At 40.6% G+C, this 22,414-nt stretch overlaps 1 protein-coding gene and 1 pseudogene across 1 annotated transcript; one reads left to right on the top strand and one right to left on the bottom strand.

Moving 5' to 3' along the window:
* Positions 1-324: 324 nt before the first annotated feature.
* On the top strand, positions 325-16,202 carry LOC122836207 (transcription initiation factor TFIID subunit 4-like). Its single transcript, XM_044125990.1, has 15 exons — positions 325-1,358; positions 3,007-3,167; positions 3,291-3,374; positions 4,460-4,624; positions 4,711-4,833; positions 5,928-6,017; positions 7,140-7,325; positions 8,693-8,768; positions 9,362-9,467; positions 9,893-10,062; positions 10,287-10,417; positions 10,934-11,065; positions 11,838-11,894; positions 12,002-12,124; positions 14,130-16,202. The coding sequence occupies exons 1-15, from the start codon at positions 368-370 to the stop codon at positions 14,286-14,288; spliced, it is 2,754 nt and encodes a 917-aa protein (XP_043981925.1). The 5' UTR covers positions 325-367; the 3' UTR covers positions 14,289-16,202.
* LOC122836208 lies at positions 15,818-20,903 on the bottom strand (annotated as a pseudogene).
* Positions 20,904-22,414: the final 1,511 nt, after the last annotated feature.

Below are 22,414 nucleotides of genomic sequence, written 5' to 3' on the forward strand. Positions count from 1 at the left end.
TTATTTTTAAAATTATTATGTATTTGTTATTATTTTTTTATGTGAATTTATGTGCTCTCAACTGCTTTTAGATTGCTGGTGTGACACACCTAAATTTCTCCACTGTGGAAAAATAAACAATATTTCTACTATTTCAAATTATTTATTATTATTTTATACATTTATTGGGATCTCTTCTGTTTTATTTTCGACTCTAAATAATTAAAACGTGTAATTTTGTTTCTTTGGACCTGCTTTCCCACAGTTCTTGAAACATTTGGTACATCTAGATCTTTGATCCATCTAGATCTTTGCTCCGAATGCAGCCGGATCCTCGGCGCATGCGTACATTCTAAAAAACGATTTGCACAACAGCGAAGCATCAAAGATGGCGGGAGCCCCAGACCCGCTGGAGGACATGCTGTCCACCGAGGTGGACGAGAAGGCGGTCAGCGACCTGGTGGGCTCCCTGGAGTCCCAGCTGGGCGACAGAACCCTCCCCGCGGCTTCTGATCCGGACGGGAAGCGGGACGTAGCGGCGGTCGGCCGCCTCTCAGGGAAAGCGGGGTCTTCGGAGCCTCAACAAGGGCACCAAACCGCGGGGTCGACCCGGGAACCGGGCGCCAACCAGCCTCTGTCCGGGCAAACCGTTCCCTCCTCTGTTACCGCCGGGGCAATAAGAAACACCGGAACCGGTTTGCAAGCGGTAGGATCGCCCTCTTTGACCGCTTTACCCGTACCGGTAACTCTGGGCAGCCAGCCCGCTGCTAGCTTCCCCCGGGCTGCTGTCCTGGCTCCCAGCCCGGTGGAGGCGATCCGGACCTCTTCCCCCAGCTTACAGCCCTTGAACGGCAGCACCGGAGCCGGGAAAGTGGAGGGCTCACCCGGTGCCCCTCCACCCGGCGCGACCCTGGCTTCACAACCCGGACTCCCTGCCCCTCAATCCCCGGTGGGCTCCCCTGCTGTGACCCTACAGGGGCTCCCCAGCCCCGTGATCAGCACCGCCCAGAACGGTTTGGACCCGAAGGGTTCAGCCTCCCTATCAGCCGCTCAGGTCCTGAACCACAACAACCCTCTAATGCACACCAAGATGCTGGTGACCAGCACCCCAGCTCCTCCTGCAGCCCAGGCCTCCATCATCCAGACCCAGACCGGATCCAGCACACCGCTCGCAGCAGCCAAGCCTGCCCTCAACGGGTTGGCTCAGACCGTGGTGAGGCCGCCCGGTGCTGCTGTTGGGGCGGCCACCTCCATCCAGCCGCAGAGACCCCAGTTGGTGACCGCCACAACCCGGCCGGCTGCCCCGCAGACCGCCCTGGCTGTCCGGCCTCAGCAGCAGACAACCATCCAGCTGCCGCCCGGCTTCACCATCCCTCCAGGTGAGGACACACATCTGCTTATGATCGGCTCTGTGATGCTGGCTTCTGGTTCTGGATGAACAATTCAAAGATACAAACGCCCTGACGTAGCTACACCGCAAAAACACCTTTTTTATCAAGTAGATCAGTTTTAAGTAAATAAGTCCTTAATATTGGTTGACAAAGTACTTGATCCACTGACAGATGAAAAAATTTTCTATAAGTGAAAAAATCTGAAAGTGGAACAAGGGCTGAAACAATTACTGGGGATAAAACAAGTTTTGAAATATTTGCCAACTAATTTAGTAATTGATTAATGCTTAAGACAGACTTTATGGAGTATACAGACTCCAGAGCATCTGGAGTATTTATTTTCAATCAGAACAACATATTCTGAGAAGTGAGTAAGGCAAAACTGTACCAAATATATATATATATATAGGCCTATTTTGCATATAAGAACAACCTCTTTCCAATGTCTGTAAATATGTTTTACACAGAAATCAAGTCACGTAGTTTAGCTTCTCCTGGTTAAATTCTGTAAAATAATAATAAAATACTATTTAATAACTTTTGCTTTACAATTATTAATCTGTTAATACAAAAAAATAATCAGTTCAGTCTTGCACTGTACTGATGGCAGCAAGGACTCTTCATTTTGATGCTGGAAGTAGTTTTTAGCTACAGATACGTCTTTTGCTACAAATGATCAAGCGTATGCAAAAGGAATGCAATGTTGCTACCTTTAAGGTAATATTTATTTTCTTATTTAAAAAAGGAATTGAATTATTTTAATGTACTTACAAAATTGTACAAAAAATGTAAGTGGCTAAATGAAAAATCTGCAGAATATGGGAATTGTTTTTAGCCTATTAATAGTTGGAATAATCTATTACTAAAATCAATGTTAGTTGAAGCCCTAAGTTTAAGATTTACTGTTTTCAAAATGAATATTTAGGAATTATTTACTTAAGAGAAGCTTCTATATCTTTCTCAAAAGTTGCTTGTAAGTTAGTTTTGTTTTATTTCACGTGTACTCAAATATTTGTACTAGAAACTAAACCAGAAATACGTGGTAAGATTTTGTGTTTTTGCAATGTAGTAATAATTTAATAGCAAAGCATAATTAAAAGAGGATATTTTTTTTCCACAGAATTTGAACTAGGTGAAGCTAAAACTAAACCACTTGAGTTTTGGGTGGAACATATTTACAAAGTTTCATTTCTTAATTTCATCTTAAATGCTAAATGTATGTATTTGTTTGTACAGTTTTTGCTTAATTGCTGCTCTGACTGTTGTTCTTTCAGCAAATAGCCTTTTTTTGAGTCTGTATACTTCAGTTAACAATTAATCGATTACAAAATTACTTGAATATTTCAATAAGGGATTCATCATGATTAATTGTTTCAACTCTAATAATTTTATCTCAAACTGGAAGTATTTGTTCATTTTTCCCAAATTTTCAGGGTTGATCTGCCTGAAGTTTTTCATCTTTCATCCTAAAGCTGAGCACAAAAGCAAACTGTAAATATTTATTATCTGCTTGATCTCATTTCTTCTCAATTCTCCATTCTGTCCAGTTGGTTCTGATTTCCATCCAGCTCAGCTGTTCTGTTTCATTCTGTCTGTAGAACCTCTTTGTTCACTTGTTTTAATTCTTCTCCTGCAGGTATGGTTCTGGTCCGGACCGAGACGGGTCAGCTGGTCTTGGTTCCTCAGCAGGCTCTGGCCCAGGCTCAGGCCAAGCTGCAGCAGAGTCAGACGGTGGTCACTCAGAGACCCGCAACACCACTGGCGACATCGACTATCCGGGTCAGCACCGCCACCACGGTGAGTTTGATACCATCAGAACTTGACTAAGATCTTCTTCATAAATTCTGGAGTTAATCTGTAATTTCAGTAAAATCTGAATCAGGTAATTTTATTTTGAAACAAACCATAAATCGTCTGCAGGCGCCTGGAGCCCCCCAGGCGGTCCGGCTGGCTGCACCCGCTCCCACCAGAATAGTCCAGTCTCCTTCCACCACCTCTGTTCAGGTAAGTTATCCTGCTGAGAGGTGGAACAGGTTAAGACACAGATCATAGCCCAACATAAAACAGAGTAGGAAAGTAAACAATTAATAAACTTACCATTGATTATCGATTAATGGTTTATTAAATTAAAATGAGTTTCAATCGGTTTATAAATAACGTCCGCTTAGTCCTTCTTTTAGTGTTGTAGTTCGGCCGCCATCCAGCAGGGGGCACCGCTGGTCATCCTGAAGAGGAGCCATTGATACAGAAACAAAGCGATACAAAACATTACAAGAACGGAAAAGAGAAATGGTCCAAACGGAGTCCGGTTTTTGATGAAAAATGCAATTTATGCGGTTCTGTTTTGATATATAAACTCTCGACAAGCTCTTTAAGTTTCACGTTAGCAGAGCTGCTAAAGGAACAGCGCTAACTTCTCAATCAAAAAATACTGATGTGCTCCAAATGCGAGGATGATGACAGAAAAGCGGAGCGGAAATGTCAGGAAAATTGTAATATGATGGATGGAAGGGAAAACATGCCAATAAGCACGGCTAATTTTGAGGGCGGTTGGGAATTAATCGACTTCATGGAGCGAAGTTTAATTCCTTCAAGAGCAAATACAGAAGGTACACACAACATAATGTTTTGATGTCTTTATGTTATGAAAATTTAGCTCTTTATCGTAAGGAAAGATGGTTGTCGTCCCACTTCATTCAGCAGAAAACTCAGGTTTTTAAGAAAATTCACCACTTATCGATAAATTGTAAGATGATATTAGCTCATTTAAGTTTACATTAATAACTTCCATTCCTATTTGCTAACCAATAAGCTGAAACATTGACAACAGTTTAGTTGTTTTTTGGAGTTTTTTTTCACTTCCTTATTAATTGTTATTTTTGGGAAATTGGGCAAAAATCTAAAATAATTGCCCAAATTTTCTTTACAAAGTAATCCAATTTTAGTCAAATTGGATGGAGGTATTTATTAAAATTAATTTATACCACAGGCTCTGACTTGGATTTAGTTAGGACTTTGACTGGGCCATTCTAACACATGAATATGCAGTTCGATTAGTTGGATCTAATAATGTCTCTCTGTTTCTGAAGCCCCTCGCAGTTCCTGCTGCCGTGAAGATGCCGCCGCCTCAGAAAACCTCCACGGTGATCACGGCAGGGGTGACGCCCACCGCCAAGCCCACACCGCTACCCGGCAGCGGCGCCACGCCCCCTCCCGCTGCCCCGCCTGGCGCCAGGGTCACTGTGGTGTCGCAGGTTGGCTCCCGTCATTTTCTAACATTTTCAAACTTTTCCGGCTTCCTGCTGTTGCTTTGTTTTTCACACGTATTTGTGCCCAACAGGAAATGCAGGAAAACGTGAAGAAATGCAAGAACTTCTTGTCTACGCTCATCAAGCTGGCGTCACATAACTCCCCAGCTCCCGAAACGTCCAAGAACGTGAAGACCCTCGTTCAGGACCTGCTTGTAAGCTGCTAAGATCCTTCTGCTGATGCATCCTAGGGCTGAGTGATAAATCAGTTTTATTAATTAATTGAATCTTTGGTGTTTTGAAGACGTCATTTTTGGAAAACCTGGGTTTCAGTAGTTCAGAGTGATGTCAGCACACCCAGAACCGCCACCTTGTTTGACAAGCATGTTTTACAGCTTATATTTATTTGGACTCAGTTCAACTCTACAACGAAATATTAAGAGCAGATTAAGATTATCTTTAGAATAAGGTCATAGCAATACCAGAAAAAAGTTATAGCAGGAGATTAACGTAGTAATTTTAGAAGAACTCCAAAAGAAAAAATAACAAAAAAGAGGAATGTTGAGCATCTTGTGAGTTCTACAAGTTTTACTACAACAGAGTATTAAGATCATGCTAAGAAAAATAAAATTACAAGAATAAAGTTGTGCAAAAATTAAGTTGTAATAATATGAAAATCAAGTTGTAATAATATGATGATAAAGTCGTAATGTTGCCTGGATGAAGTTTTAATATGATTTTATTCAAATAATCTTAATAACACATCAGCATTAAATTATTAATTTCAGGACTCTGAGTATTTTGAAGAAAGAACTACATGGACTGAGCTGAACATGTCAGATCTCAATAACTCTATTTTTTGGTCATTTTAAGTTTTTCTTCTGGTAAAATTGTCTCTTTATTCTGCTCATATTGTGACAATATTTTCATAATTAAACAAAAATGGTCATAGCCTGAGCCTGACACTCCATTGTACAACTGACAGAAGAGACGATTGAAATAATAAACATTACTTTCTTAATAATGCTATAATAAACTTACTTGTAATTCCTTTTTGAGAAAAGAAAACAAGGAAAAAGGTGGTCTAAAAAAATCAGATTTATTTTTAAGCCATATTGCCCAGCTCTACTCCAGATGCTCCTCAGGTCCAGTTCATGTCTTCATGGTTTCCTCTTGCTTTTTGTTCCTTTGACTTAATTTCCTAAAACTTGAACATGTCTGCCTGTTACATCCCTGGACACTTTGTCTTTGTGCCGTTATGTTTTATGTCCGCGTGTCTTCACGTCTTTTTGCTCTGACATCTTTTCAGGACGCAAAGATCGAACCCGAGGAGTTCACGTCTCGGCTGCAGGCTGAGCTGAAGTCCTCCCCACAGCCCTACCTCATCCCCTTCCTCAAGGTACCTGTCCTGAAAAAATACATATTTCTACTGTTAAAGCTGCAGGTTAACTGATTCTAATTGCTGTGGTAATTGAATTCTGTTTTTTACCGTTATTAATCCTAATATCTTTAAAGAATTATAAAATTTTAACAATGGTATTAACTAGACCTTAATGATTATACATGTCAATAACTACATTTGTTAAAAATAGAAAATTAGATAAGTGAAAATACTACTTCTCACAGCAATTTTATGTTAATAAATGTGTTATTCATGTTAATAACTATTATTAGAGTTGAATGAATATTTATCAGGCTGTAACTATGGTTATTAGAAGTTAATTATAACCATAGTTGTTGATAAAGGAGTGAATAGGCCTGTAATGATTAATCGTGACGAATCGATTATTGAAGTGATCGTCAATTAATTTAGTAATCCTTTCATTCACTGGAGTATACGGACTCTAAGAAAAACAATTTGATGAAAGAACAACACACTCAGAGAAGTAATTAAGTCAAAACTGTACAAAAATATCAAAACAATTTTATCTGTAAATATGTTCTACCAAATTTTATCTCCACCCTGATAAAAAAATTATATAAAGCACCTTTTGATGCCTGTTTATTAACAGATTAATATAAAAAATAATGACTAGTTCAGCTCTACACTTACTGAAAGGGCTGAATTTTTAACATGTTGATGTTAGAAATATATTTTAGCTGCAGATTCATCCTTTGCTACAAACGATGAAAGCCTAAATCTGTTATTGCACTTTAGGCAATAAATGTTTATTTTCTTATTCTAAACTAAATGCAATTATGTTTATTTGCATCTTTGAATGTACTTTTTACTAATTTTGTAGGAAAGATGTCTTTTTTAAAAATCGGATTAACTGTCAGAATAAATGAGTAATCAAGTAATCATTAGTTGCAGCTCTAGTACAAAGTCTTGCATTGCACCCACTTAGACATTCTGCATTGTTTAGGTTTGTACTGGATATTTTCAGCATGAATACTTGTATACCCAAATTAGAAAACATGAGGTTCTGTAATGCTATCTAAGATGAAATCTGCTGATAAAATCACCAAACCTCTACCAGCAGTTTCATGCAGTGAATGATCTTTGTGTGTATCTCCTCAGAAAAGCCTCCCTGCTCTGCGTCAGACTCTGCTCAACAGCCAGCAGTCTCTGACTACAGCTCCGCCCACCACCTCTGCTCCGCCTCCAGTCGCCCCCGGCTCCCTCACCGCAGCAGCCATCAGGCCGCGGCTGCCCGTCAACGCCACGGGAACCACGGTCCGCCTGACTCCACCCATCACAAACACGGTAACACTCAGCAACCTGTCCTTCACTGCTTTAGTGATTTAAAGAGGACATATATTTAAAAAAAAAAAAAAAAAACATACTTGGACTTTTTTAGGTCTCTACTGCTTCTAAAAATGGCCCAAATGGTTAAAACAAATAACTAGCCATTTTTTGGCCGTACGTTTTTTGGTGTCTAGAAAATGAGCCGTTTCAAAAACCTTCTGACTGTAATGTGAAATCAGCAGGAAATGCATCTTACTTGGCAACCCCTGCATAGCCCAACCTGTTACCTAGCAACACCAGCAGAGTTCCACCTGTCACCTAGCAATGCAAGCTGAGGTCCAGCACGTTTATTTTTACCGCTATGTGTGTTGTACTTTGTGTTTTGTTGCTGACTTACCATCCAGAAACCACTTGCTACATTCTTGTTGGTTGTGCAGAAGGCTCTACTTCTGTTTTTCAAAGATGTTCAGTTATATAATTGTGCATCTGTCACCAGCCCTTTTTACATGGAAGTGTAAATGTTGAGTTGGGGGGGACGTGTAAAAATAAAACATTTTACTGGATGATAAATTGTCCCGAAAATTATTGCAATACATGATAATATTGTTTTGAGACCATTTTCAAGAAATATGTCGATGACGGTATAATTAATGCAAGTTTGATCTCTGAAAGATCAGTTTTATCCAGAACATTTAACACCAGAATTAGAAGACATTTTTAATTTCCATAACAAAAAAATATAATAAATTATGAGACTTTGTCAACAAAGTTGTCGTAGTTGAGGTCACTGGATGAATAATTTTATTCATGTATCACATTTTCAGCAACAAGGCAGCTCAAAGTGTTTAGACCAAAACACCAGACTGAAGACTTTAGTCATAAAGTTTTTGGTAGAAAGAGAAAACGATACATCATTCAAATGGAAATTATTGAGTTTGTTTTAATTTAAACAATAAATAAAGCAGAAATATAAACCATCTACAGCCAAAACCATAAATAAAAATAGATTATGAACTCTCTGTAAACAGATTTGCCCTTCACAAAGTATTGATCAGAATGGAAATTATTGAGCTCATGTAAGTTTATCATGTGGTTAATTTTATTAATTGATTTATTGCTTATTGTGACAGGATTAGGCATGGCTACATGCGACTTATTTGGATTTAAAGTGACAAGCCTTATTCTGAAAGGAGCTCAAATAAGCAGAACTGAGACTAAAATCTTATTGTCTAAACTTGATCTTCTGCAAAAAGTGTAATGAACAATATTTGTAAAGCCCATAGAGCAATCCTGACCTGTTCAAAGAAGCATAATATGTCTAAACAAGGTTGTGATTTCAGTGGTGATTAATAATAAACATTTTGATGTTTTGTTTTCTGCTGCAGGCTGTGGGCAGAGCTACAGTCCAGACCATCCAGACCCGTTCTCCTGTGGTCCTCAGTCAGCAAATCAGACATCCAGGTGAGGCTGGTTGCTCCACTTTGTGTTAAAGCTGACAAAAATGGGTGACTGAAATCCTTGGAAGTGCTTGAATTTCAATTTTCAAGGACTGGAAAATTCTTCATTTCTGTATAAAGTTTTTCAAACTGCTTATTGTTGTATTAAAGTGCAATCTAAAGTTTAATTAAAAGCCTAGCTTTGGAAAATGTTACAGTTGAATATTTGCTCAATGAGTTATTGATCCATGTAATTGAAATGAAGGTTCCATATGGTCAAGTTATTGAAATTAGACTTTTTTGTTAAATCCTGGGGTTTATTTTTGGACCAGTTTGGTGTGTAAGATAAGAGAGACGTTTCAATGAAATTTAGTTACATTTTAGTTTATCTTGTCCCTGCTGCAGAATGTAGAAGACTATAAAAATACATTATTAATAAATAGTAAATAATGTCATATGATAGTGAATTAAAACTGTCTTTTTGTGTTTTTGTTATCGCCAAAGTGGAAAAGTTTGTAAACTCACATTGAAAATGCTTAAAAAGTTCCTGAGTTTAACTGTGGAGAAGTGAACGATGCATTCAGACCTGTCCTCTCTCTGAATCGTCTCTCCTTGCAGCCACACTCTTACGGGGTCCCACCACCATGGCAGGTAAAGCTCCTGTCCACCTGGCAGCTCAGGCCAATCAGAAGAAACCGACCGACCCCGGGGGCGGGACCTTCAGGTGGGTTCGATGTCCAATCAGCACCTGGAACCGAAACGTCATACAAAACCTGGCAGATAATTGGTTTTACAGCCATTCTGAATGTTTCTGATTCAGCTTCAGAAATAATCACAGCTGAATAAATTCAAAACAAACACCAATAATTGTGTATTTGAGTCAAACTGTAGGGTGAAAATAAAAAGCTCATTCAGCTTCAGCAGCTTTATTAGTGGTTTCTATAGTAACAACCAGCCTGCTTTTAGTTTTACTGTAATTACAAGTGAGCTTTTTAATGCAGGTCAGATGTGTAGCTTTGAAATAAATACCTGAATAAACGTCACAGTGAGCCGGGCTTCTTCAGCTCAGTTTCATGTTTTAGTCGGGATGCTGAACTTCCAGTCATTCAGTCAAATCTAAAAGTTCTGACTCTCTCTGAACTTCCACAGAGACGACGACGACATCAACGATGTGGCTTCCATGGCTGGGGTCAACCTTAACGAGGAAAACGCCCGTATCCTAGCAACCAGCTCAGAGATTGTCGGCACCAAGATTCGATCCTGTAAAGACGAATCATTTCTGCCGCCGGGCCTTCTGCACCGCCGCATTCTGGACTCGGGTCAGTACATCCATCATTTAGTTAAAAGAATATATTTCTCCCCACCAGCAGAGGGAGCCACTGCAACATCAATTGCATTGTCAACGCTGCATTATGGAACATTTTTAGTGTCATTAATTGAGAGCAATGGATGCTTAACGGTTTCTTTCCAACCAAACTGTTCGTGGTGCCGGAGTGGTTCAGTTCCGATGGTTCTCATGGTTCCGTTTGGTTCTGCTCCCCAGCCAAGAAGCTGGGTGTGACGGAGGTGCCTCTGGAGGTGGTGAACCTCATCTCACACGCCACCGAATCCAGACTGCGCTCGCTGCTGGAAAAGGCCTCTGTGATCGCTCAGCACCGCACAGACGGCGCAAAGGTGAGAGGTCATAGAGAACGTGGGAATAACCCGTATACCTTGGCAGTAACATATTGTGTCTCTTAATACCAGATTTTATATATGTATAAAAACAACCTAGAAGTGTTTTTACAGAATAAACCCATTATGGTTTAAGATGGGAGAGTCCAAATGTTTTGCATCTCTGGTCAAAATACTCAGGAGGCATATTTTCTTTAAATTAAAAATGCAAAATAGTTTTATTTGCATTATCTCTATTTGCTCAGCAATAAATTAAATTCACAAAGTTTATGGATGAAATGAGTTACAAATCAATTAATTCTTGTAGCTCCGCCTAAATAAAAGAAATATAATTTGTGTATTCCCATTTCTAAAACCTGATAATCAACCCCACTGAAGCAGATCAGAGTGTTAATGGACGATATCCTGCAAACTGCCTGTTTTGGACCCAGATCTTGACGGTTCTGACCGGGTTCCTGTCAGGTCTTACTGTTCTTAGAGGAAGTCGGTAACCGATCCGTGGTCTTCCTCCCTCAGGATGAAGGAAACCTCACCTATGAGCAGTCGTCGGACGTTCGCTCCCAGCTGCGGTTCTTCGAGGCGCTGGAGCGGATGGAGAAGCAGCGGAAAGACGAGCAGGAGCGCGAGATGCTGCTGAAGGCCGCCAAGGTACCAAACGTCATGCGTGACTGCTAACCTGGGTTGCTATGGCAACGGAAGACCTGTTTAAATATCTCAACCTGATCTGGGGAAACTGGAGCAGAGGTTGAAATTCAACTTCAGCTGGATGATGATGTCACAATGTAGAACCTCCAGTCAGAGCGAATAAAAACTTTACTGGACTGGAACTTTTTAAAAGAATCAATATTAAAGAATTAATGATTTAAAATAGACTCCAATTTCTTTACAAAATCTTTACTTGTAAGTTATTTTTGTCTTGTATCATTTTTACTAATGTTTACTAACTGGAAACTTGACCAAAAGTACTTGGTAAGATGAAGTGTTTTTGCACTTAACAGCCACTGTGCCGTTGCCTAGCAACCTCAGCAGAGCCCAGCCCTGTTACCTGGCAACACAAGCTGGGCACCAGAACATTTGGTCAGCTAGTTTTACTACTGTATATGCTGTGCAGTGGCTAACCAGACTAAAATCAGACCATGGAGCGATCCTTACCTGTTCAAAGAAGCATTATGGGTCACTTTTTTTTTTTTTCTTTATTTTTTTTATTGGCTCTAGTGGCCTTTATTTGATAGTTAATAGACAGGAAAGTGGGTAAGGAGAGAAGGGGGAAGACATGCGGCAAAGGTCGCCAGGCCGGGAATCGAACCCACGACGGCCGCGCCTAGGACCAAGGCCTCCTTATGTGGGCTGTGCTTAACCCCTGCGCCACCACAGCACATCCTTATGGGTCACATTTCAAGAGCTTTTGTTTCTCTTCCAGAGTCGGGCCCGGCAGGAGGATCCGGAGCAGGCTCGGCTGAAGCAGAAGGCTAAAGAGGTACGGCTAGGTTTCACGTTCGGCTTCTGATGAGTTCTGAGACAGAAAGCTTCCCGTTTGAACCACTTCAACTTCCTGTCGTAACAGCTGTAACTTCCTGTCCACAGATGCAGCAGCAGGAACTGGCTCAGATGCGACAGCGAGACGCCAACCTCACGGCGCTTGCCGCCATCGGGCCGAGAAAGAAACGCAAGTTAGACTCAGGAGGCGGTGCTTCAGCAAGCAGTGAGGTAATCAGCCATTTGGTCATGTGACTTTGTGATGACATAGACACATTGTACTGTGACTTCATGCACGCAAGATCCCCAAAAAGGTGCTCACTTACAATGGCTAACATTGGTTTTAGCTGTCAAGTTGTCAACATAATGTGCTAAATCTTAAATATACACATGATATATCAAAGGAAAAGGAACACAGTGCTTTCCTAATAATTGTCAACAGTATGACGATGAGATAACAAGGTCAGGAAAACGTTTTAATTTGAGAAGAAACTTAGTGAGGGAGATAGAAGTAGGTCAGTTATGCTAGCTTGACTTTGACATCCTTAACAGCTAGGTGTGCTGCAGAATTTGGTGGTTCAGTTCAGTTAAAAAATAAAAAAATGGTGACCAACTCTGACAAGTTATCAGTAGAGCAGATGTATCTAATCATTAGCCAGTCTGTGTTCAGACGAACGTTTAATAATAATTATAAAATAAATACTATGCCTAAAAACATAAAACTGTAATGGACTGAATATTCTGTTCTTTATGTGGGAAATGGTTAAGTGTTTTTTGGTGTTGAATCCTGATCCATTAGTGGAGCTGTTTTCAGTCAGTTACTATGGTAACATGTTGAGTTAGGGGAAGAAAAGAAGAGTAGAAGTGGTTTTGAGTTATTTATGAAGGTTTTTTCTGTTATTTTCCCCTTTGCTGTGGCTCACTGCACTAAATTAATAATACCTACATCTCCAGGTTTTATTTTGTTAACAGAGTTGTTCTCCTGCAGCAGAGTGGCTACGGACGGCATGTAAAAGAATCGTATTTCCGGATATAAACAACAACATGCAAGAGGATTTTGGACTCTTGACTCCTCCCCCATCCCGTAGGCTTTTACTTCCCCAGACAAAGGGGGTCAGAATCTGCTTGGGGGGAGCGACGGGGGCTCATAAAGTCCCTTGGCCCTCCATACCCTGGAGGCAGCCCTGCAGAAATGAGCTAAAGGCTCAGAGGAGGGAGGGAAGAGGGAGCCATGTTCTCAGTAGACACTGAACCCTCTAATCCTCATTTCAGGGGTTCAGATCCTGTTAGCAGCTGCTGGAGATTTTCTAAATCTGTTAATTTTACCTGAACTGTAAACAGTTTTTATTTTAGCCATCACACTCTGAGCTTTTCAGTCGAACAAATGTCTAATCAGGACTCGAGAATCAAGCCAAGTTTAGAGAGGTGTTAACTGGGGCTGAACGAATAATCAAGTTCATCATTATTTATTGATTATTTAAATAATCGTCAACTAATTCAAATAATTGATTAAGTAAACTTGAGTATACACACTCAAAAAAATCGATTTGCTGAAAGAACAACAGTTAGAGCAGTAATTAAGCAAAAGCAATACTCTATATAGACATACATATTGCATTTAAGATAAAAGAAAAACATTTGTACTGTGGCATAGACTTAGATTCACCAGGTCCAAAATCTGTAAAAAATATTCCTTTTAGGCACCGTTTTTAGGCAGATCAGCCCCACATTGTATTTATAAATATCTTTTGCTACTAATAATCAATCGTACACTAAATAAATATTTTAGGCAATAAAATGTTCCATTTCTTTTTCAGAAAAGTAACTGAATTATTTACTTGTATTTTTGATGTATAAAAACATGCTTAAGTAGTTAATGTAATGAAAAATCAGCAGAATGTGCCAAATTCATTATTTGATTAATCGTCAGAATAATCATTAGTTGCAGCCCTCGTGTGAACGTAGCCGGAGACAAATCAACGTCCTGATCACCCTGAAAGCTTCATCCTGGAATCTTCTTCAGGATTTTCCTCAGAGTCGAGACGAACTGGGCCTTTCCCAAACAGATAAGCCCAGTCTGATGCTGCCCAGCTCCAGAACCAGAGCAGATCATTCTGATTTGGAGTTATTTTATAGACTGATGGATCTGGAGTTGCCTCTCAGAACCTCATGAACTTCCTCTGTAGTTTTCCTCTTGACTTCCTGTAGTTTTACTCTCTAACATTGCCGCCTTCAGGTGACGTCGGGATCCGGTTCCGGCTCCTCTGCCTCCTCATCCCGGCAGCAGCTCCGGCAGCGGATCACTCGGGTCAACCTCAGGGACTTCATCCTGTGTCTGGAGCAGGACCGCAGCACAGCCCGCTCCCTCATGCTCTACAAGGCCCTCCTGAAGTGATTGGCGCCCCCTGCTGGTCCTCCAGCAATAGCAGACAGGAGCAGTCCGGTTACAGAGCGCTGCTGGAAAAGGAGAACTCCCAACCACCAGAACGGGTTCTGCAGAGGAGGGACGGAACTGTTAGATTTGACCTGTTCAGAGACGTTTGACCCGTTTACTTCAGAACTGAACCAGAATCATGTAAGAACATATAGACGAAACGTTTTCTCACTCAGGGACAGTTTGGTTGTTTCAGATAAACATGCACTGCAAAAACACAAAATTTTACCAAATATTTTTGGTCTACTTTCTAGTACAAATATTTTTGGCACACATGAAACGAGACAAAACTTCCTCAAAAGTAAATGTTTTCAAAAGATATAGGAGCTTGTTTAAAATCAGTAACTTATGAACCGGAATAAAAAAGTTCTGCTTCTATTGTCTTATAGAAAGACATTTTTCCTTTGTTATAAATTTAAAAAATCTGACTGTGGTGTTAGTCATTTTTATCCATATGAAAGAATTATATAATTAAAACAAGCTCCTATATTTTGCTGAAAAGTTACTTGTAAGTTATTGTTTTTTTCTTATATAAGTGTACTAGCATATTTTCACTAAAATCTAAAAGAAAAAATACAGAGGAGTATTAGGGAACATTTAGAAAATAAAATTGAAAAATATTATGAGAATAAAGTTGTAATATTATAATTTTATTCTCATAATATAAATATATTTTTTCTTGGTATGGCCCTATGAAAAAATATTTGTACCAGGTAAGAAAATTATAAAAATTATGAAAATAATTTTTTACTTTACATATTTTCGGGCCATACATAAAAAGTAGAATAAAGTTATGTTATGGCTATTCTTGAAATATTAACTATTATTTTATTATTATTGCTTGTTTTGTAATTTTATTGTTTTTCTTGGTATGGCCTATGCATATCAGAGCCAGGCTAAAAAAATATGAGAATAAAGCCATATCATGAATTTATCCCAGAAATATCGACTTTATTCTCTTTATTTTTGACTTTATTCCCATATTACTTTGACTGTATTTTCTTAACACTTTAACTGTCACCCCAAATACTGTCACATGCAGGTCAATGGGTCAATGGTGACACCGGCATCCTCATGGCAGTAAAAGGGTTAATATGGCCCTAAAACTCTTGTAAAAAAAAATACTTGGTAAGATTTGGTGTTTTTGCAGTGTGATTGATCCTCATTGATCAATTAGAAAATCAATAGTGAGCCTCATTCATGTTATTTGAACTCCAGAACCAGTTCTGGACTGAAACTCCCCAAGGGGTGCAGCAGAACCAGGTGAGAAACGAGGTAGGTGTGCGGTAGAACAGGTGGAACGCTCCTTTAACTGCAGCGGCTTTAACTGAAACTTCCCGCCATGTTGGACCGTGAGCTGCTCTCTGATTGGCTGCCGGCTTGGCCACGCCCCCTCCAGACTCCAGCGCTGTACCTGAACAGGTGCCTTCTGACTGCTCGCCATGTTTTAAATGTTCCCAACGGTCGGCTCGGTTAGAGGACGCTGTTGAGTGTGTGTGTCTGCGTTTTTGTGTGTGTGTGTGAGAGAGAGAGCCGCAGATGGTTTAAAGGAACAGTTCAACAATTCAGGAACTGATGGAGGCCAGTCGGCTGGTGTTGGAAAGTTCCCCTGCAGGGAGCTGGTTCTCCGACACACAGGAACTCTCAGGTTCTGAAGGTCCGACATTCCTCCTCCTCCCGGCAGACTGAGCTGAACCTGGACTCTGGAAAATTCTCGATGATGGAGCGCACTTGGACTTTTTAAGCTTTAACAGCTTTTAGTTTGGATCCAGCTCCTGAGCTTCAGGACTTATTTATATTTCCTACATTCAGCCTGATGCAGTTTTACACCGTTTGTACCTTTGTTACAAAATGAAATAAAGGAAGAAGAAACTCCTTGTGTTTCTTTCTAAGGTTTTTATCTGCAACACAAACGTTAAATACGAAGCTTAGAAAACAGGTTGGGTAGAAAAAAGACGCTGAAAGCAGCAGCTGCTTCCGATATCAGTCCAGCGGTTCCTGTTTGATCCGGACCGGGGTGCTGCTAACGGACCGGCTCGGCCTCAGTTCTCGACACAGGACGTATTCGCTGAACTGGGTCGAGTCGACGCCGCCGCCACAGGACGCCTTGATGTTGAAGCCTTTGAGGAAAAGACGCTCTAGAACCTGCAGAGAGCAAAGTAAGGGTTCTGATAAGGGCCAAAAAAAAGTTGACCAGCTTCTTTTAGTGTTGCAGATTGACTGCCATCCAACAGAGGGCGCTACTGGTCATAATTAAACAGACCCAGTTGATGCAGAAACAAAGATGGAGTAAAACCACAACAGGAAAAAAACACGAATACATGGAAATGTTTGAGTTTTGAACTCGGTAATTCCTTTCTTTTTTCAAGAAAATTTCTGAATTCTTTTGACTGAAATGTGTTATTTTTTTAAAATCCACAACGGCCCTAATACACTGTCAACGCAGGTATCTGCTCTGTGATTGGCTTGCTCACCTGTACGGAGTTCAGCCTGCAGTAGCCATTGAGTGGGAAGCGGATGACGTGGGTCGGGTCGAGGTTCCAGCCGGCGTTCACCGAGTTGCACATGACGTCTCCGGTCTCAGGAAACGCCTCTTCTATGAGAACTTTCTCCCCGCTCAGGGCGATCCGCTCGCCCAGATCGGGCGTGACCCGGACCACCAGGCACTCGCAGGGCGCCGCCGACCGCCGGGCCTCACGCTCCGCCTGCCAACGCTCCAGGTCCCGGACCATCGGGGCCAGCTGGTAGAACCGGGCCTCCTCATACAGCTGGGGGAAATCCTGAGACGAACAAACAGCTGGATGAGAATCGGCTGCTGGAGGAACCGGATCATTTCAGGAATCTGGTCTAAAGACTCCTATCCTCTGGATCTGATTTCAGTATTTTTAGGTCTGTTAGTGAAATTATTGGGAAATATTTAGATTTTCAGGTTTTATTAATCAACATATAATCCAGATTCCTTCCTTTTGTTTTTGCTCTTTTCCTTTCCTTCATTTTCTTCTTTCCTTTCTTTCTTGCTTGCTTTTCTTTTATTTTCTTCTTTTCTTTTTGAGAAGTGAATATTCTGACCCGGTCCACATGGGAAGTGACCCCTGTAAGGTGACCTTTGACCCACCTGAAAGTCTTCTGGCAGCAGCAGCTTGCAGGTCCTCAGGTAGCTCAGGATGAACCTGAAGATTTCTCCGTCTCTGTCGATGAAGTAATGCTGCTTCAGGCTGTCCAACACGATGGGCTCGCTGCCGCTGAACAGCCGGCCGATCCTGGAAACCGATCACTTATCAATACCACACCGGCTGATCTGATCAGAGAAACAGAATCTATGTACGGTCCTAAACATTTAGAATGATTTTTATTCACTATTCCATAATTATTACATTCATTTAGCATAAAAGGTGCTTCATTTTGTCCGATTTCAGGCGGCCATGAATTCTGTGGTGGAAAATGTTATCTGATAATATATTATAACTTTTATTACCAGATGGTAAATTTTTTCATCACAATCCTCTTTTGATTGTAATACGTAACATTTTATATTAATCACATCAAATTTTATTTAATTATTACAGTTATTTTTTCCTCCTTTGGTCTTTCTCTTGTCATAAAAGTTTCCATTTCTTGCTTGCTACGTTAGCTCGGCCAATCAAAACATTTATGATATAAGTTTAATTTACAATTTTTTTAACTTATATCATAAAAAACAGATTCAATAACAAAAAGTCAACAAAAATAATGATGAAAATTTTTATTAAAAATGTATGAAATTAGTTTTGTTTACTTTTTCCCCTCATCTTCCCTCCAACTTGCTGAGCCCCACAGCGCCCCCTGGTGACCCAATATAAGTACATTACATCTATTACTCCATTACAGTTTTTCAGTACCCATCTCTGTGTAATATCAAGATAAATATCAGATATTTACTCTTAAGTACTTACTACTGAACTAGCTAGGACCGTTGAAACACTGATTGTATTTTGTTGATAAATATTTCTCTTCCAAATTGATCAAGAATGCCAATATGCTTTTTTGTTGGTCTGGAAGCCATGGGTTAGCTATGCTTTCACTTGCCTACCAAGATGGCGAGGATCACTTTCGGTTCAGACTTGTGGGATCTATGTAATCTCAATAGAATAGATTTTTTTTATACCTCTAGTCCAGACTGTTCTCTTCAAACTACAAATCAAACTTTGTTTGAACTGACTTGTTCCTCAGAACCAACCGTTTGAGTTTACAGGTGTGTCATGAAGATATCTAACTCATCACACCTGTCCAATCCGTCTCACCTGGACTCTGGAAACTTGGTGAGTGTCGCCAGGCTGCTGGTGTACATGTGTCCGCCCACGTCGATGTGAACCGGGGCGTTGGCCTTAGTGAGCTGGGCGGGGGACGGGATGCCCTGCGCCGTCATGGGGGAGACAGGTGAGTGGCTCAGAGACATCCTGGACAGGCTCCGCCCCTCCTGCTGGACAGAGTGAACAGGTGAGAGGAGTTTTAACTATGGGTCATAAAAAAAAAAGCTTTACTTCCCGTTTCATTAAAAACGCTGAGTCCATTGTGAGTCATCTAAGGTCTTCTGATGGAACTGCACTGCATTCACTTGGAATATTTTTCTGATGGTTTTACCACTGAAAAACGGCTGGTATTTAAACTAGGACTGCAAGTTATTGTTAATCTAAAGTTCATTAGTCTCATTGATCAACTAACAACTAACTGATAAACAGCCATTGTCCTAAAAACCTGAGTTTTCTCTTGTATCACTAGGAACAATCGCCTTTCCATAACAAAGGGCTAAACTGGAGATCCTTCCTGCTTAAACGTCTTTGAAAATACTTGAATTATAAAAGTTGCACCAATACTTAATCTTCCTTTTGGAATAAATAAAGCATTTTTTGAATTGAGTAGAACGGTTAGTCTCATAAAGTGACAGCAACATCTCTGGGTATAATAACAGAGGAGATATTAGCATGATGTCCTGGGGGGTTAATGGGAGGCGCTAACTGGATTACCTCCCTTCACTCCCCATTCCCGGCACCATGAGGCTGTGAAGCATGAGAGAAACAGGAGTCTAGGCCCCGCAGCCTGAATGCTGCCTGCAGCCAAACACCCCCACGCCTCTCCATGCGCGTGCATGTGCCATGACGTGACCTATAGATGGGAGAGTGTGCACAGACACATTATGTGATCAAATATCTGCAGGTTTTAAGGCCAAACGGGCAGCTTTCTGCGCCTTATTCCAGCCCCTGTCAGGAAATCTGGACATTTAAGCCTTTTCTTACAAATTAAAACTAAAAGAGCGACTTGGATCATTTATATCAGCTGATTATGGCTCTCCGAGGCCTTCAAGGGAATTCGGGTTGTAAAATATCTGTCAGCAGAGATGTCCACTGAATTAAAAATCCCGCTTTAAGTAGCTAGCGCCGCATTTCTGTCAGGAAGAACATATAGCGAGTCGAGAGGGAAAAGTTCCATTTTAGTTTAAAAACCTACAACTTTAAAACTGGTATCCATTGCCGATTTTAGAGTCGTATCATTTTTTTAGTAGCTCGTGTTGTGTTTGATGATATCGGTGCTTTAAGCGGAGTAAAGAGCCAATAAAGCATAAAACTGGATGTTTTTAAATGAAGTCTGGTTTTACGTCAGGACCATCGACAGTGTTGAATATCAGGTTTAAACAAGCAGTGCGTGTTTTCTTCTCACCTGGGAGGACACGGACACGGAAGACATGGACAGGCAGCTCGGTATCTCCACCTGAAGTTCGATTGGATTCGGCTCCAGGCCCGCTCGACTTCGTCTCCGTCCTTTTGGTGAGGGTGCGTAAAGCAGAAACAAACCAGAACCAACAGAGAGAAGCGCAGGCTGCAGGACGAGTTTGGCCCGGGGCTCATCAGACCCTCGGGGCCGGGATTAGGTCCTCTTGCCCGGACTTGTTTTTGACGAGCGGAAAGCGGAGCGCGGGGCTCCGGTTGGTGACGCGCTCTGCCGGGGATAAACTGGGCTGCTCGGTCCGGCAAAGCTCACCACCATCCGCGGGGCTCAGACGCTGATCCACCCGGACATGGGGGTCCAACATCCCCCTGGTTCTGGACTAAATGGCGTCTGGCGTCACGCTTCATGCCTGTGGCAGCCTGCGGCCAAATGCGCCATTTCAATCAATGCGCACTGATAGATGGAGATCTTCGCCGCAGGGCAGAAAACACCGGGCCGCTCCATGGCGCTCATCTCCCGGGTCCATGCTCCTCCTCCTGCTGCTGTTGATGGAGGGGATGGGCGGCAACGGAACCACCGACCCCTCCATGGATCTCAGAACCATAATGGACTGCAGAATGAAAAAAAATAAAAATAAATCAAATCTTTCCAGGCTAAACCTCCCGCCGTTTCAGCATATTCTTAGTGCAAGTGATGAGTTTCTTGTCATTGTTGTGAATCACACACTCTGCAAACAATTACTCGACTTATTATTAGATTAACATTAGTTAAAATCGATTAACTAACATTCTCCCCCCCGATTCTTTTATTATTGTAGTATGGGCACCATCCACCAGAGGGCGCCGCAGGTCATCCTTAAGCTAAGCCGTTGATACAGAAACAAAGATGGCGGAGGCCATACCGGAAAAGAAACGCTGGAACAGAGTGCAATTCTTTTAGAAATAAATACTCTACAATCTCCTTAAGTTTCACCTGCTGTTATATTTTATAAATGTCAATATATTGCTTATTATTGTGAGAAAACCACAATTTTCAGTTTATCCAAGTGTTTAGTCTGTCAGAAACGCAACTGACAAAGTAATAACATTTAATGAAGTTTATGAAAAATGTAGGTCAATTCTCTCAACACTAGAGAAGACTCAGTTTTTTTTTGTCAGTCTTATCCTTTGACTTATTGGTAGTCAAGTGATAAGCTCAATCAAATTTAGATTAATTATTTAATTAATGACCTGCTTCTGTAATTTCTCTCCGTTTTTTAAAACATTTTTACAATTACAAAACGTTGCTAAGAAACAGATTTTTCTGAGTGCTAAATTCAAGCCAATGCAGAGAAAGTTGAGTGGAAGGAAAACATGTAATAAAAGTTGCAAAAGGAACAGGGATAGCCACAGCCTTCACTGGAATCAGATATATTCTGGTTCACTTTGAAAGGACTTCATTGTCTCACTCTTTTTTCTAAAAGAGATTAATTACAAATGATAGAAAATATTTTCAATAATTTGATGATGCGTTAAAAGATTAAATGTTTCTTCATCTGTAAAACTGACACCAAAGTATAAATTCACAACGACCAACATTCCTCATTTTATCTTTTGTTATTTTTTTGTGTTGGAATTTTTACAAAATTTCTACTTTATTCTCTCAATATTACAACTTTATTCTGGTAATATTAATACTTTATTCTCACATTATTTCACTTTTATTATGGTATAACTTTTTATCATGTTACTGCGACTGTATTCTTGACATGTCCTTATTTAAATACATTTTATTCTATTTTGTTGTAGAGTTCACCTAAATTCAAATAATAAATAATAAAATAATAAATTGGGCTGTGAAAGCCAAGGAGTTCATTGGCAGAAAAAAAATCAAAAAAGTAAACCAAAAATATACAATTATCACACAGCCAATCTCTAGTATAGCAATAATCACAATAATTACAAGGAATAAATATATGTGCAAAACTGTGCATTACTAAATGCCAGTGACGTGCGGTGAGGTTCATAGCTGGTGAGGCACTGACGTCATCAGAATCAGATTTGCAAATAGATGCATAGATTGACAGCAGTTTACAGGTTATGTTTCACTTCTGCATCCTTACACATACAAACTGTAGCTCACAAAACACACATTTCCTTAAAAAACAAAACAAAATAAATGTCGAAAGTCGGGATAAGCGAGAGGAAAAAAATCACTATCTCTATTATAATCTATCGCTGCACTTGACTTGCTTCCCGAATCGTTTAGCCTAGCTCGCTGTCACTTACTCGGCAGTTGAGGAGTGAACAAGACGAACGTCTGGGATCTTGAGCGCCCCCTGCCATGAGGCAAGAGAACTGCCTGCCTCACCTCGAACCTGTTCTCTGCCGTTTATAATCGCTCAT

Source organism: Gambusia affinis, linkage group LG08, assembly GCF_019740435.1.
Source record: "Gambusia affinis linkage group LG08, SWU_Gaff_1.0, whole genome shotgun sequence".
In the NCBI taxonomy this organism is placed as follows: domain Eukaryota; kingdom Metazoa; phylum Chordata; class Actinopteri; order Cyprinodontiformes; family Poeciliidae; genus Gambusia; species Gambusia affinis.

Bases quoted from the DNA above. Each gene is read 5' to 3' on its own strand.
- LOC122836207 (XM_044125990.1), top strand. From the start codon at position 368: ATGGCGGGAGCCCCAGACCCGCTGGAGGACATGCTGTCCACCGAGGTG. The intron at 3,375-4,459 runs GTAAGTTATCCT...CTGTTTCTGAAG, and splicing joins CTTCCACCACCTCTGTTCAG to CCCCTCGCAGTTCCTGCTGC. The intron at 10,418-10,933 runs GTGAGAGGTCAT...TTCCTCCCTCAG, and splicing joins ACCGCACAGACGGCGCAAAG to GATGAAGGAAACCTCACCTA.